Here is a 13226-nt window from a genome sequence, read left to right on the forward strand (position 1 = left end):
TCACCCCTTCTCCTTTCTCGTTTCTTTAATCAATAACCATTTATACGCATTAATATTGAACAGTCTTTATTATTGATCGTACAAGTAATAATAATACTGAGAAACAAAGCAACAAATCAACAGAGAAACGAATATTTTCTGAGTAACTTGTGCACACTTAAGTTGTACTCTGTTAGCAATTGAAAATAGTATTCTTCTGCTCGGTGTACATGGAGCTGTACTGTATTCTGTGTGATGATCAATGTATTCATTAAAATGTAATTGGGAGAAAGATGCTCTATGATTAGACTGCTTCTGTTTCCTGGACAGACGACAAAGTTCTATTGTTTTTTTGGTGAATCTCAACTATAAAAGCACCAAGTCCCCGGAAAATATCAAGTGAGAGTCATGCCACTTTAGAAGCCGTCATTGTTCCTGTCTATCTAAGCGTGTATGTGCAGAAGAATCGTTTGCAGTGGTCACGTGACACATGCACATGCACAGTATCAGTGTCTGAAAAGAACTTTGAAGCTGTTCCTCTCGTTTTCAGTGGCTCCAAGCACCATCTCCGTGCAAACACACACCTAAAACACTATGGGAGCTTTCCGTTTTACACTTACAATGGTTCCCTAAAGTAGTGAGCTGCATCTCAGTTACTATGGTTACAAGTAATGCGCAGTCAGACATGTTCCGTGTTGCTGTCCAGAGACGAGTTAGTTCAGGATCAATGAAGCGATAAACTGGAGTTTAGTAAAATAACAACAGATTTGGATGTTGCTAGAGCTAACTGTTGGTATTGTCATTTAGGCAGTAATAAGCCTGAAGCTTCAGTGTCTGGGTTACAGCATGGTAGTAATCTGATGTGTGTATTTGCTGAAAGTTATAGGATTATAGTGATGAACTGTTTTGAAACTAATCATGACCTAAACTGCTCATTAGCATCTCGTATCCTTTTGGATGAGGGTGCAAAGACAACTTGTAGCTAGTCTGACAAAATCCCATGGCAGAAAAGAGAGTATTTTTGTAGTTACCAAAAACACTTATCACGTTTACTGTTTCACTTTGTTTAGCTTCCTGCTAGAAGAACTGGTATTTGCAATAATGGAACTGAATGATAGAGCATTGTGACTCCACAACTATGCTTTCTAAGACTTTGAGTTAAAGCAGTCCCACTGTTTTCTCCTGATTGAAAATCTTCTTGCCCTCTGCTTGTATCTTTGTACAATAATTCACAGATAAAGATGATACTGTAGAAGTGCCCATCCTCTTTCCTGTCCCTTAAACCAGCAGAAATCTACCTGACTTCTCACTCCTTTCTTCCTAAATATGTCTGTTGAGATGCAGTTTTTTTTTAATCCGTGGGTCTCTTTCAGCTCTGGAGGAGAGATAATCACCTCATTCTGTCTGTAAATTCTCACATCATCAGCATAATGAATGGTTCAGTTTTCCACTTTTCAGGCTTTTAAGTCCCAGTGGAGGATATATACTTATTCAGACTCCTGATTTCTTTTTAATCTTGCACCAAGAATTAACATGGCTATTGTGATGAGTCACAGATTATCTGCTTCAGGTCATCTCTGGTGACATAACATATTACAACATTTTATACTTAAAAAAATATGTTGAAATGGAAAATTTCAATTCCTCAGACTGATTACGTCTGTTAAAAAGTCTGACATTCATCAATATGACATACAACTTGACATTTGTAGACAAAACATTCCTTAATTTAGATAAGATATATTTTAAAATGTCTGAAATATTAGCTACACACTACTGAAACATTTCCCACGTGCTTGAAAGATGAGGCCTTTATCAGTTTTCTGTCTTTTTGTCAGGCATTAGCATCATTATTCAATCACATTTTCTATGAATAAATTTGCTATTTGTAAGTTGTTAAATATGATCACTTGTCTGTTAACAGATTCAGGTCATCATGTTCTTCACAAACTGATCAACTTGACTTAGTTTCCTTAAAGCGAACCCCGATTAAAATGTCTATTAGCTCTACAAATGTTGTCGCTGATGTCTACACTTAAAATACGCTGTTAGAAAAGTATAAACATAATGCATAAGTTATAAAATGCCACTCGTTTATAGGATTATTGCTTACATGGTGGCGGCCATGTTTTGGCCGCGCAATGCATTCTGGGAGTGATGACGTCAGGTAGTTGTCTGTTCACCGAGCAAAGCCACAAATTACTCACAAAGTACTTCTCTCGTCAGCTACAACTGAACAAAATGCCACATTGCGTCACTTTTGGATGTAATTTTGAAAACAAGGGAATTAAAAGAAGTGTGGTGAGCATCCACAGCTTTCCTAAGGAGAGAAAATTAAGAAAAGAGTGGGAAGATGCCTGTGGGAGAGTTCAGCTCCCCATACCTGTGCTCAGAAATCACGTTAACTGCATAAAATAATAATATTCTAACATTAATTCACAGAACAACTGTTACTAATTTCAGATTGTTTAATACAATTAAAGGTTAAAAAAATAAGTCATTTAAAAGAGCCGCAGATCTGCTGACGCAGTGAATCAAACCCGCCTCTGACAGAAAGTTGTTGCATCTGAGATTATTCATGAAGAGAGTAAGCAAAGGGCGAATCAAACATGTCTAAAAGACAGTTAAATTTACTGTCATTTTTTAAAAAGAAGGAAGGGGAACGCGATGATGACTCAAAACGAGTCCGAATAACACCAGCAAGTGACGCTCAGCTGAAGCAGGGAGGTGGAGGAGAATCCGGACATGGCCGTGATGTGGAGTGTTTTGGACTGTTAAATATGGTAAGAACACTGTCTGTTATTAGGCCGCCGTGCCAGATTTTAAATGATAACAGAAGATTTGTGTGTGCTCTCCCGGCCGTGTGCGTGGCCGCTCTCCGGTATGTTATATATTTGCTCCCGCTCCGCAAACCGAAGTATGACCGCACCTACCCCCCCCCCCCCCCCCCCCCCCCCCCCGCCCGCCCGCCCGGGGCCCACAAGACGTCCGGGTTTATGCAGACAGCCTGAAAGTTTGGATGCGCTATGATACAGGGGAGATCTATGGTAAAGTAGAGAGAGCAACCATCTCCGTTTGTCATTTTTGTGTTAATTATGTTAATCGTGACGATATAAAGTAAATAAGTACCATGAACAGCGACAGAAAGAAAATTGAGCTCTTTGCAGCAGACGCTCTCTCTCGGTCGCCACTGAGAGGCAGCATCCACAAAGGCACCAGCGGCTGTGACCGACTCTCTCTTCCTCTTGATAGCTACCATTTTTATCGTCATCTCCTCTGTTACTTTCATTTTCGTCCTCGCTCTGTATTTGGTTTCGTGTTGGTTCGAATTGAAAGGGTTGAACACTCATGCTTATAAAGCTGTGAACAGATCACTCCTAAAAACACTGCTGAGAGGTGAAACAACTTTGTGACGTCACTACCCAGAATGCTTTGCAACGTGCACAACAATGGCGGCCTCCGTGCGAAATAAACTTTGTTAAAATATAGTTAACTGAATATATATATATTTTTTAAATTATTCATAGATATGTTACTGACAGCAAGCTGAACCACATAGAGCAAATTTATCATTATAGTCGGGGTTCCTTTTAAGGGCTGTTAGATAAAAAGCTAATGCTTGATTATGATCATTTACACACAGAGATTTAGATTGTACTGCTTACACTTCAACAGCAAATTATGTTTTCCTACTCATTGTTAGTTTGCAAATTGTTTTAAGAGACTTAAGCCTTTAGGCTAAAAGCGTATTGTAACATTTCACTAATATCTGCTCATTTGCATGTCTTAAGCATTTATTTCAATCCAGTAATTGCTTACTACATTATTTTATCACATCTCATTTCACTCAAATGTAAGTGGTGACTTGTGTCTCCTCTTAAGCTCAAGCCTTCGCTTCTCTGTTGTGATTTTATGTTTTATAGTGTTGAGAGTCCGATAAAGTAATTTGCCAGAGAGGTACTCTATCACTCTATTTGTTGACATTTCCCATTTTCTAATGTATTATTTTTTCACATAAGTGAATAAAATCTATTCCCTTCCTATAGTGATAAAAGCTGCTTCACTGGCAGAATCAAGTGACTCCATTTTAAAATCCAAGCTAAAGCGGGGCTGCCGCTTATTTATCGAAAGTGAAAGTTTCAGTCCCAAATCCCTCACCGCATGTTTGTCATTTTGTGCCTTGTGGAAATTTTCTGTTGATATGATTTTTTTTTTGCAGAATTACAATATAAGATTTGTTTTTTATGATAATGGATATTTTCTTATGAACAAGCCTGTGACTGTTATGCTAAGGTTGTTCCTGACAGCATATTTCATAACTGGACTGGTTCCTTATCAACACTAACAATTACATTAGAAATATATTTCTAAAATGTATCTTTTTTTGATGAAATGAATTCTAATTTTTCATCATAATTATTATTTTCTACCTGATCTCTTTGTGTTTCAGGGACCCTACACCTAGTCTTTGACAATGAAGTACAACGCGTTAAGAAACCATGCGAACATGGCGGCTGCCGAGCCCACCACCGCCGCCACCTTGACGGCGGCTCCCACCCTGGGGGTCATCTCCACCTCAGCCCCCGAAACCTCCGGCTCTGGGAACAACACAGAGATCAGTAAGAATGACATGTTCGAGGAGATCAAGAGCAAATTCTTGAACGAAATCGATAAAATTCCACGTAAGTATCATGAATTCACACTCAGGTCTGTATTTGGCAACCTCTTTGGAAAAAGAAATACTGAAAACACAAATTCTTGTCTGTTTCCCTTGATTTGCTTTCAAAACCGGCAGTCCCTCCCTGGGCTCTGATCGCCATCGCTGTGGTGGCCGCCTTGCTCATCCTGACCTGCTGCTTCTGCATAATCAAAAAATGCTGCTGCAAGAAGAAGAAGAACAAAAAAGGAAAAAAGGGCAAAGATGGTTTCAACATGAAGAACATGCAGGGTGGGGAGGTATGATGCCTCGTGCTTCTGAACACTTTTCAACGTTTACGGAGACCTTTAGCTTCTCTTCCAAAATAATTTATCAATCTGACTTTGAATGCTTATTTCTGACTTTTACTGCTGAGTTTTTATGAGTGTGGCTAACCGAATTTGATCTTTCACCAGCAGCTTTTTTAGCCCAGGCTGTAGAGGACACAAGGAGAGCTCTCTTCCCTCTTCATTTCTTTGATGTTGTGGTTGTTTAGATGTGTGGTGTATTCCATTGTGGGTCATGGTGAAAAATGACACACTTTGTTACAAGGTGGCAGTGAATAATGAACATCATGAAGTGGAAAGTTTTTTGTGTTTTTGAAGCTGCAACCATGAAGAAGATGATTTTTTTTTTTTTTTTTTTTAATGAAGATTTAAAGCCCGTAAGAAAATTTTGGATCCGAAGTGCAATCAATTAGAGGATATATGTTGGTGAAAAAGATTAATTTAATCAGCTTACATCACTTTAGCTTGCACTGCAATCCAGTGACAGTTAATTAAAGTAATCAATTGCTTGTGTTCACAATGCAGAATTTATTGCTGCGAGCTTGAAACCGGCGTGTCATTTCTCATCATAATTTGTGGTGGTGGTGGTGGTGGTGGTGGTGTTGATTGCCTCTCTTTTTGTAGTGTGTTTGGTGTCTCGTGAGTTGAATCTCTTCCTCTCTCTGCTCTCCTCCTTTTTTTTTTCCGCTTTGTGTCTGTCTTGTGTGTGCCTCGTGTTTCTTGACTGTGGTGGACTCCTGCTCTACGGTAGGTGGATAGCTCACGTTGACGCTCTCTGGCCCCCTGGGCGGAGGGGGGTTTCATGGAATGAAAGTCGTAGCTTCCTCTTGCTTTTTTCCTTTCTTTTTTTGTTTTGGTTTTAGTCTCTCCCACATTTATTTTTTTCTACAATTTTTGTCATGATAGCTTGAGAATGAAACAATGGAAAGCTATGATGTGCTCCATAAACCCCGGAGAGGAGAGTCTAACCATCTAACACATTGTTCTTTGGACAATGTAACCGTAACTCACACCAATATGGAAAGTATTGGATTTAAGAAAAAAAAAAAAAGTGGAAATGCAAGACAATGTTAACACTATTAATCTATGCATGTGATAAAGGGCATGGTTGGTTGTTTGGGAGACGTGGAAACGGTGATGATAAAACTGCATGATGAGCCAAATACACACAAATCTCTTCTTTTTGATTGTAAGACTGGAGGAGGAGGTAGGCTGTGGAGACACTGGATGTCCCAAAAGAAAACAACTGTGATGCTACAAAGTTAAGGTCACTTTGAGGAGATGAATTCAATTACAAGCCTGGAGCAGTGAGATTTTACAGTAATAGAATAGCTGGCTCTGCCCTTTAATCCTGTGTTAGGGATAATTCTTTAGCCGTGTAAATTAAGATGGAACATGCAGATAACTGAAATATGAATCTGATATGATAAAAGCTATTACTTCTATTTACTGTAGCGTGTAAAATAACTAATCCATCTCAGGGTCCTTTCAAAAACGGTATATTTCCTTGTTCTGAATATTGTGTCACTTTCGTCCTATGATTTATTATGCACTAAACTGTGCAGTTGTCGGCTAGTTCCTTAGGCGATTTAGTCTATCGTTTATCTTCTATTTTCATTTGGCCCTAAAAAACTCACCCTATTCTTATCAATTTAGCCAAAATCTTTTGATTTTGTTGGAAGCTTGCGGTCCTTATTGTTACCCCTCTTAGTGGAACGAGCATGCGATGCCTCCACTGACTCTGGCTGTCACTGTACTGCTCAAGCATGACCAAGGAATTTACCCCACTGATCCAAAAGCACTGAGAGGATGAGGCGTACAAATGCATTTAAAAAAAGATGAAAAACACTTAAATGTTACCAGCAGAGAGTTCCTCTGATTGTAAATGATAAACTGATACATGCTGGGTTTTTATCATCAGGTGCTGTGCAGGTAAGCAGTAACCAAAACGTGTATCTCCCACATAAAAAACTCCTGGAGCTCCGGTGTCTGTGGCATGCTGGCTGTTATAGGGAGACCTGGATCCTGATTTCCCGACATTCCGGCCATTAATGCCGCGTTCGGTTTTGTTGCTTTCGCTCCACAGAAACACCAGGACGACGACGACGATGAGGGCGAGACCGGACTGACAGAGGAGGAGAAGGAGGAAGAGGAGAAAGAACAGGAGAAACTGGGGAAACTGCAATACTCAATAGATTATGACTTTGAGAATACAAAGGTGTGTGTTTTTTCTTTCTACTTGCTGGTTATAAAGTGGTATCTAAAGTACAATTCTTGTAAAAGTAAAGCAGGTGAAGGATGACATGCAACACTAACCCAGTTCTACCAATTGAGCTACATTTACTATCACTGATATCACTGATTACCTTAGTTAAAGGAAGTCTTTATAATTCTTCAGCTTTCGGATTCAAATCCTACAAATTGCATGAGCAGGAACTCAAATCAACGTCTGATATTATTGTGTGCAAACAGCTGAAACAATAAATTTTCACCTCACTCTTAAATCCTGCTGAGAAACTTTCTCACTCTGACACCAGTGTGACATTGAAGAAAACCGTCTGACAGTCAGTATGTCTCCAGTCAGCCAAGACACTTGTCCTGATTGATTGCTGGGCTCAAGTTATCAGAGGATTTTATATAACCAGTCTGAGGCAGTGACCGCGGCACCATTTTTTTTTTTTTTTTTTTTTTTTTTTGTTTTTTCTTTTTGCCCCCGTGAAATCCGGCACCCCTCTTGCTTACATCTCTCCACTCTCCTGCACACAGCTCACCGTCGGCATCCTCCAAGCCGCAGACCTCATGTCCATGGACTCGGGCGGAACCTCCGATCCTTATGTTAAAGTCCTCCTCCTTCCCGACAAGAAGAAAAAGTTTGACACGAAAGTGCACAAGAAGACGCTGAATCCCGTCTTCAATGAGACCTTTGTTTTTAAGGTGAGTTATAGATGTGGAATCAGCTGAAGAGAGTTTCAGAGAATTCAAGCAGCAGCAGAGAATGAGTATCTTACATATGTGCACATGCTGGTGTTGAAGTTCATAATTTGAAGAAGCCAACACAGATATGATCATCCTAACCCCTGTGTCTCCCTCCCAGTGTGCCAAGTATAATAGGGCTCAGTGTGTCTTGTCAGGATTGTCTGGATCTGTGTGTACCTGCTGGCCTGTGCAGCCTCCATGCACCTCCGTCCTGTCCCTGCTAATAAGGCCCGCTGAGACTGTACAGGTGGCTCCGGGTCAGGCTGGAAACTCGGCCAGCAGCAGCAGCGTGTGTGTGTGTGTGTGTGTGTGTGTGTGTGTGTGTGTGTGTGTGTGTGCTCATCAAAATACTTTTGAAATACAAATTTCAATCAATGTGCGCTCAATTAATATTTTGTGAATGCTGTTTCATGACAGTGTGTATCAACACCTTTATTCATTCATACATAAAAAAATCTGCGACATTAAAAAGAAATTAAATGGACCATAAGCCGATACTATGTCGACCCTCAGCCCTACTTTAGAATGAATATATTACATAAAGTAAAAAAAAAAAAACTTTTAAGATGACTTCCTATAAGCATTGGCCATATTTAAAATAAATACATCCATCAAGGACACCGACTGCAGTGAAGCCATTTTTTACCAAAATGGCCTTTCATCATTTACTTCATAATTATCATAAATGCAGATTTATAAAATGAAAATAACAGAACAACTGCAGACGTTTCCAGATATAATCAGTTTCCTACTTAAAGTGTTCACATAAACATGACAGCAGTGTTTGATGACTTCAAGTTCGTCTCCATTATTTTGACACCTCTGAGCATATTTACCTCTGCTGTAAGTACTAACTGTGGTAAATCAGCAGTGACTTAAATGTTGAGGTTTTTGAGTTTGGAGTGTTTTGTCAGCATTAAATGACGACTAGTGGAACATTTCAGGTGTGTTTATTCGGCAGTGCGATCAGTTCGTTATGAGCGGCGTTGTGTCTGTTGGCCAGGTGCCCTATGAGGAGCTCGGTGGAAAGACCCTGGTGATGTCTGTTTATGACTACGACCGATTTTCCAAACACGACGTCATTGGAGAGGTGAAGATCCCGATGAACACCATCGACCTCGGACGGCCGATAGAGGAATGGCGGGACCTGGAGAGCGCCGATCAGGAGGAGGTGCTGTGGAGAATTAATCTGACAAACACCGTAGTTTTAAAGGACAAACCACTGATACTGATCTGTAAAGCTGCCAGTACGCACTGATGAGTAATGCACCTTAATCATCTGAAATATTACTCTCATTAGTTTGTCAGAAACACTGAGCCGGATCATTCCTCACATATATAAATAGATAATTTGGAATATACCTGGGAACACAACATGAAATATCGATCCTTCTTTCTAAAAAGGTCGTTCAAACATTCAGAAACAAAAATCTTCAATAAAATGCTGTAGTGTTAATTTACTGCAGTAATCCATTACTGCTGTCTTTAGATGAAGAGGGCAGGCCTGACAACCATTCACCAACGGATCCCAAACATTTTTCCGAGCCCCTTTCTTCGAACTACCAACATTTCCACAGCTTTTCTTTCATCTGCAACCTTCAAGGACAATACAGCAAAACTGAAGGTTGTCAACTGACTCAATTTTATGCAGCAAAAAAATAGTGCTTATCTCAGCACGGTCAACTTAAGATTCTTCACATTACTAAGAAGACCTGACATGAGATAACCATATTCAGAACTCGCTCCAGCTGCATCAGTTGATTCTGATAAGGAGGCAGCAGATAGAGCCAGAAGCCATTCCGCTGTTTGTATTGCAGGGATTTAAATGGAGATCAGTTCAAATAATCTCTTCACACATCTCTGTGAAGGTTTGGACTTTGACACTCGGAGATGTCATAAATCCATACCACACCGTGCTGCTGGAAGCCTGTATATTGTCGATATTGCCACAAGGACACAAACAAGAGCGTAATTCAGGAAATGCAGCAGTCAGAGCCTGAGAGTGTTTTGCATCAACCTGTCACGGGGCAAGCTGTTCACTGCTGTCTGATGAGCGTCTGTGTTTGTCACTTCTGTCTCCTCCCCCTGTGCCGGATGCTCAGCCGGAGAAACTGGGAGATATCTGCATCTCCCTGCGTTACGTCCCCACTGCCGGGAAACTCACCGTCTGCATCCTGGAGGCAAAGAACCTGAAGAAGATGGATGCCTGCGGCTTGTCTGGTAGATAAATAGCACGATTAAGTCAAAGTCAGTGCATGCGAAACGTAGATTACTATTTCTTTTTAATTGTGATTAAAGTGGAATTAGCATTCAGCATATTTATTTTGTTTAACCAAAGGTGTTTGTTGTTTTAATGAAAAAGGATCAGTTTACTTAACTGAAAAGCACATTACATGAAAATGTTTTTTTTTTTTTTTTACATTTCTACTGATCACATTACTATCATTTCTAGATCCTTATGTAAAAATACAGCTGCTGCAGGGGGGTAAACGCCTGAAGAAAAAGAAGACCACAGTGAAAAAGAACACCCTGAATCCATATTACAATGAGTCATTCAGCTTTGAAATCCCCTTGGAACAAATGCAGGTACGGTACAAGTCTTCCCCAACCTTTCAGTCCTGGTTGGTACGTTCATATCGACTCGCAGCGCGTGATGAGGTGACGACAGAGAACTCACAACAACTCACTTTCTGCCTTCTCAGAAAATTTTGGTGGCCGTCACGGTGTTTGATTATGACAAGATAGGTAAGAACGACGCCATTGGGAAGATCTTCGTGGGCAGCAAGGCGACCGGCTTGGGTCTGAAGCACTGGTCCGACATGCTGGCCAACCCGCGCCGCCCCATCGCCCAGTGGCACGCGCTGCAGCCAGAGGAGGATATCGACGGTCAGCTGGCGTCCTTGAATGCAAAGAAGTAACATGCTCCACCAACCAGCTAATGCACTAACTCAGAAATCCAACCCCCTCCCTCTTTCCCTCTTCCCTTATTTGCATGAATCCTACGACTTAACACATGACCGCGTGTCATGGATCCTGCTCAGCAAAAAAGAGACATCTTAAAAATATCTGCTCATTCATGGTTAAGTCAAGAGAAACTCCTTTTTAAGCATCACATTTTACACGTTAGTGTACGCTGTGGAGAGTGGCGTGGCGTTATCGGGTGACTGGGTCGTGAATGATTGACTTTTGGTCTTTCTTTCATTTGGAGAAACTTAGAAAACTGATTCTTAGGGTGCTGACACTGAATGAAAGTCTTGGCGAAGACAATGCTGGATAAAAAGCTTTAGTTTAGTTTATAGAGCATGCTTTACTTACCTCCCCCCCCCCCCCCCCCACTGCTCTGCATTCACCACTCCCAGTATTGTATCTTGCTAATAAGTGTGCTATAACATGCAATAGAACGTTCTGTAGTTCTGGGTTACTCCTTAGAGTCAGTTTAAGTCTATTTATGCAAGAAGATTCAAGCGAGACCGAATCCAGTTAAGCTCACCGATTGCAGCGACTGGCGCCGCACCACATTGTCAAAATAAAGTTTTTATTTTGCCGGCTCACATTTGACAACTGAAGAGTGCAGCAGGATGCAGTATAGCAGGGGGCGACACTGTCGTCCGGCCTCCGTCGCTTGTTTTTTTCTGTTGCCATGACGGCACATCTATGCATTTAGGTTCAACACACATTACTGTGTCTTCAGACAGATGTAATGTATGACAGGAGTACAAGGGTGCCTTCCTGATACGACACTTTGAGACGCGCGGTCGGCTTCATTGTTCATTTTAGAGCAGATGAAAAATCACTAAAAAAGCTGTCAGGGACACTGTGAATGTGCCATCTGAAATCTGGCCGGAGATGTGTTGACCACTTGGATGTATCACCTTACTCATCTCTGGAATAAGTAAGGACCTTGGAGGGATTACCAATGATGTTCAAAAACAATTCTGGCTCTGCGTCTTTTAATCCCGCTGTTGCTTACAGAAAATGGAACAGTTTATTTTCCATCACCAGTATTCGATTTCTTAGACTAACGTTGCAGTTTGCACTGCAGTCCACTTCAGTAGTTCAAGATGATAAAACATGAAGATTTGTGTCAGAGATGAGATGTTTTTATAGAGAATTGAAACTGAAATGTAAGCCGTCGCTTCACTTTTTAAAAGAATGTGAATTCAACCATTAAAAATGCAAGTCTGTAGAGTCTTAACATGGCCACCGCAACACCAAAACATATAATCCACGACGATGCAATACAACACACACACGGCCTGGATCATTTGCTTGAACCAAATAGAGCTGCAGAATCGAGCATGTATCATGCCTCGCAGTATTTCATGTTGTGTCGACCGCTCAGTTAAAACACAAGCTTAGAGATCCCGGAGCCAAAGTGCTGTAACATGACGGTGTTCAGGCTTCATCCAGGATGCATGAGTCACTGAGGTCTGGAGGCAAAAAAGGACCCCCAAAAAATGATAATCACGAGACGGCAGTTCATTTTAAAATGTGAAATATTTTACTCTGAGAGTCATGACATTTAATTTGTGTGGTTAGACATCATTTAAAATTCTATATTGTGCAATACAAACACTCAATTCTATTGATCCTCAGCTGTTTGTGCCTCACTGAGTTATTCTGCTTAAATAAAAAGAATCTAAACTGAAAACACACATTTCCATTGCAACTGCTTCTCTTATTTACATTTATTACAGGATCTGTCTGTAAAACTACTTAAAATGATAAAATTGTTAAAGCTAACTTCAGTTTCTGTTCCTGAGTTGCTTTTGACTCCAATTTACTGAAAAAAAATGAAACTTCTCTCTTTGTCAAACTGTGTTTTTCACAGTAAAATATTTCAGATTTATCACCTCAGTGGGCTTTTTGACTCATAACATGAAACCTGTAGGAATACTCTCAGTATCAGAACAACAGACTCCACTGTCGAAAACCTTTTTTGCGTCCATACTGTCAGCAGACGTATTTTAGAGAAGGTAAACAGCAGCACTCCCGACTGATTCATCCACAGTACTTCTTTCTATTGTTAACATGATGCATCGCGCAAATCTGTTAATAGGCCACAGCATGTATTTACAAGATGATGTAAATAGTAGCATGTTTTAAAGAGGAAAATCATAATTATATTGTGTATGTGTGTTTGTGTTCTGTGTCATTTTTGATAATAAAACAGAGTAAAAAAAACAGTATGCACTGACTGCAAAGTGTATGTATTTTTGCTGAATGGGACTGAATGTCTGAAAAATCCATGTTGAGACTCCATGATTAAAAAAAACAAAAAAAGAAAA

The 13226-nt window shown here is 40.4% G+C and overlaps 1 protein-coding gene across 1 annotated transcript; it reads left to right on the plus strand.

Annotated features, from left to right (window-relative positions):
* The first annotated feature begins 4416 nt into the window (after positions 1-4416).
* Positions 4417-11605, plus strand: syt2b (synaptotagmin IIb). Its single transcript, XM_030091369.1, has 8 exons — positions 4417-4661; positions 4775-4935; positions 7049-7180; positions 7729-7896; positions 8942-9109; positions 10041-10158; positions 10391-10524; positions 10641-11605. The coding sequence occupies exons 1-8, from the start codon at positions 4454-4456 to the stop codon at positions 10854-10856; spliced, it is 1305 nt and encodes a 434-aa protein (XP_029947229.1). The 5' UTR covers positions 4417-4453; the 3' UTR covers positions 10857-11605.
* The last annotated feature ends 1621 nt before the right edge of the window (positions 11606-13226 follow it).

This window comes from Salarias fasciatus, chromosome 5 (assembly GCF_902148845.1).
Source record: "Salarias fasciatus chromosome 5, fSalaFa1.1, whole genome shotgun sequence".
NCBI classification, from domain to species: domain Eukaryota; kingdom Metazoa; phylum Chordata; class Actinopteri; order Blenniiformes; family Blenniidae; genus Salarias; species Salarias fasciatus.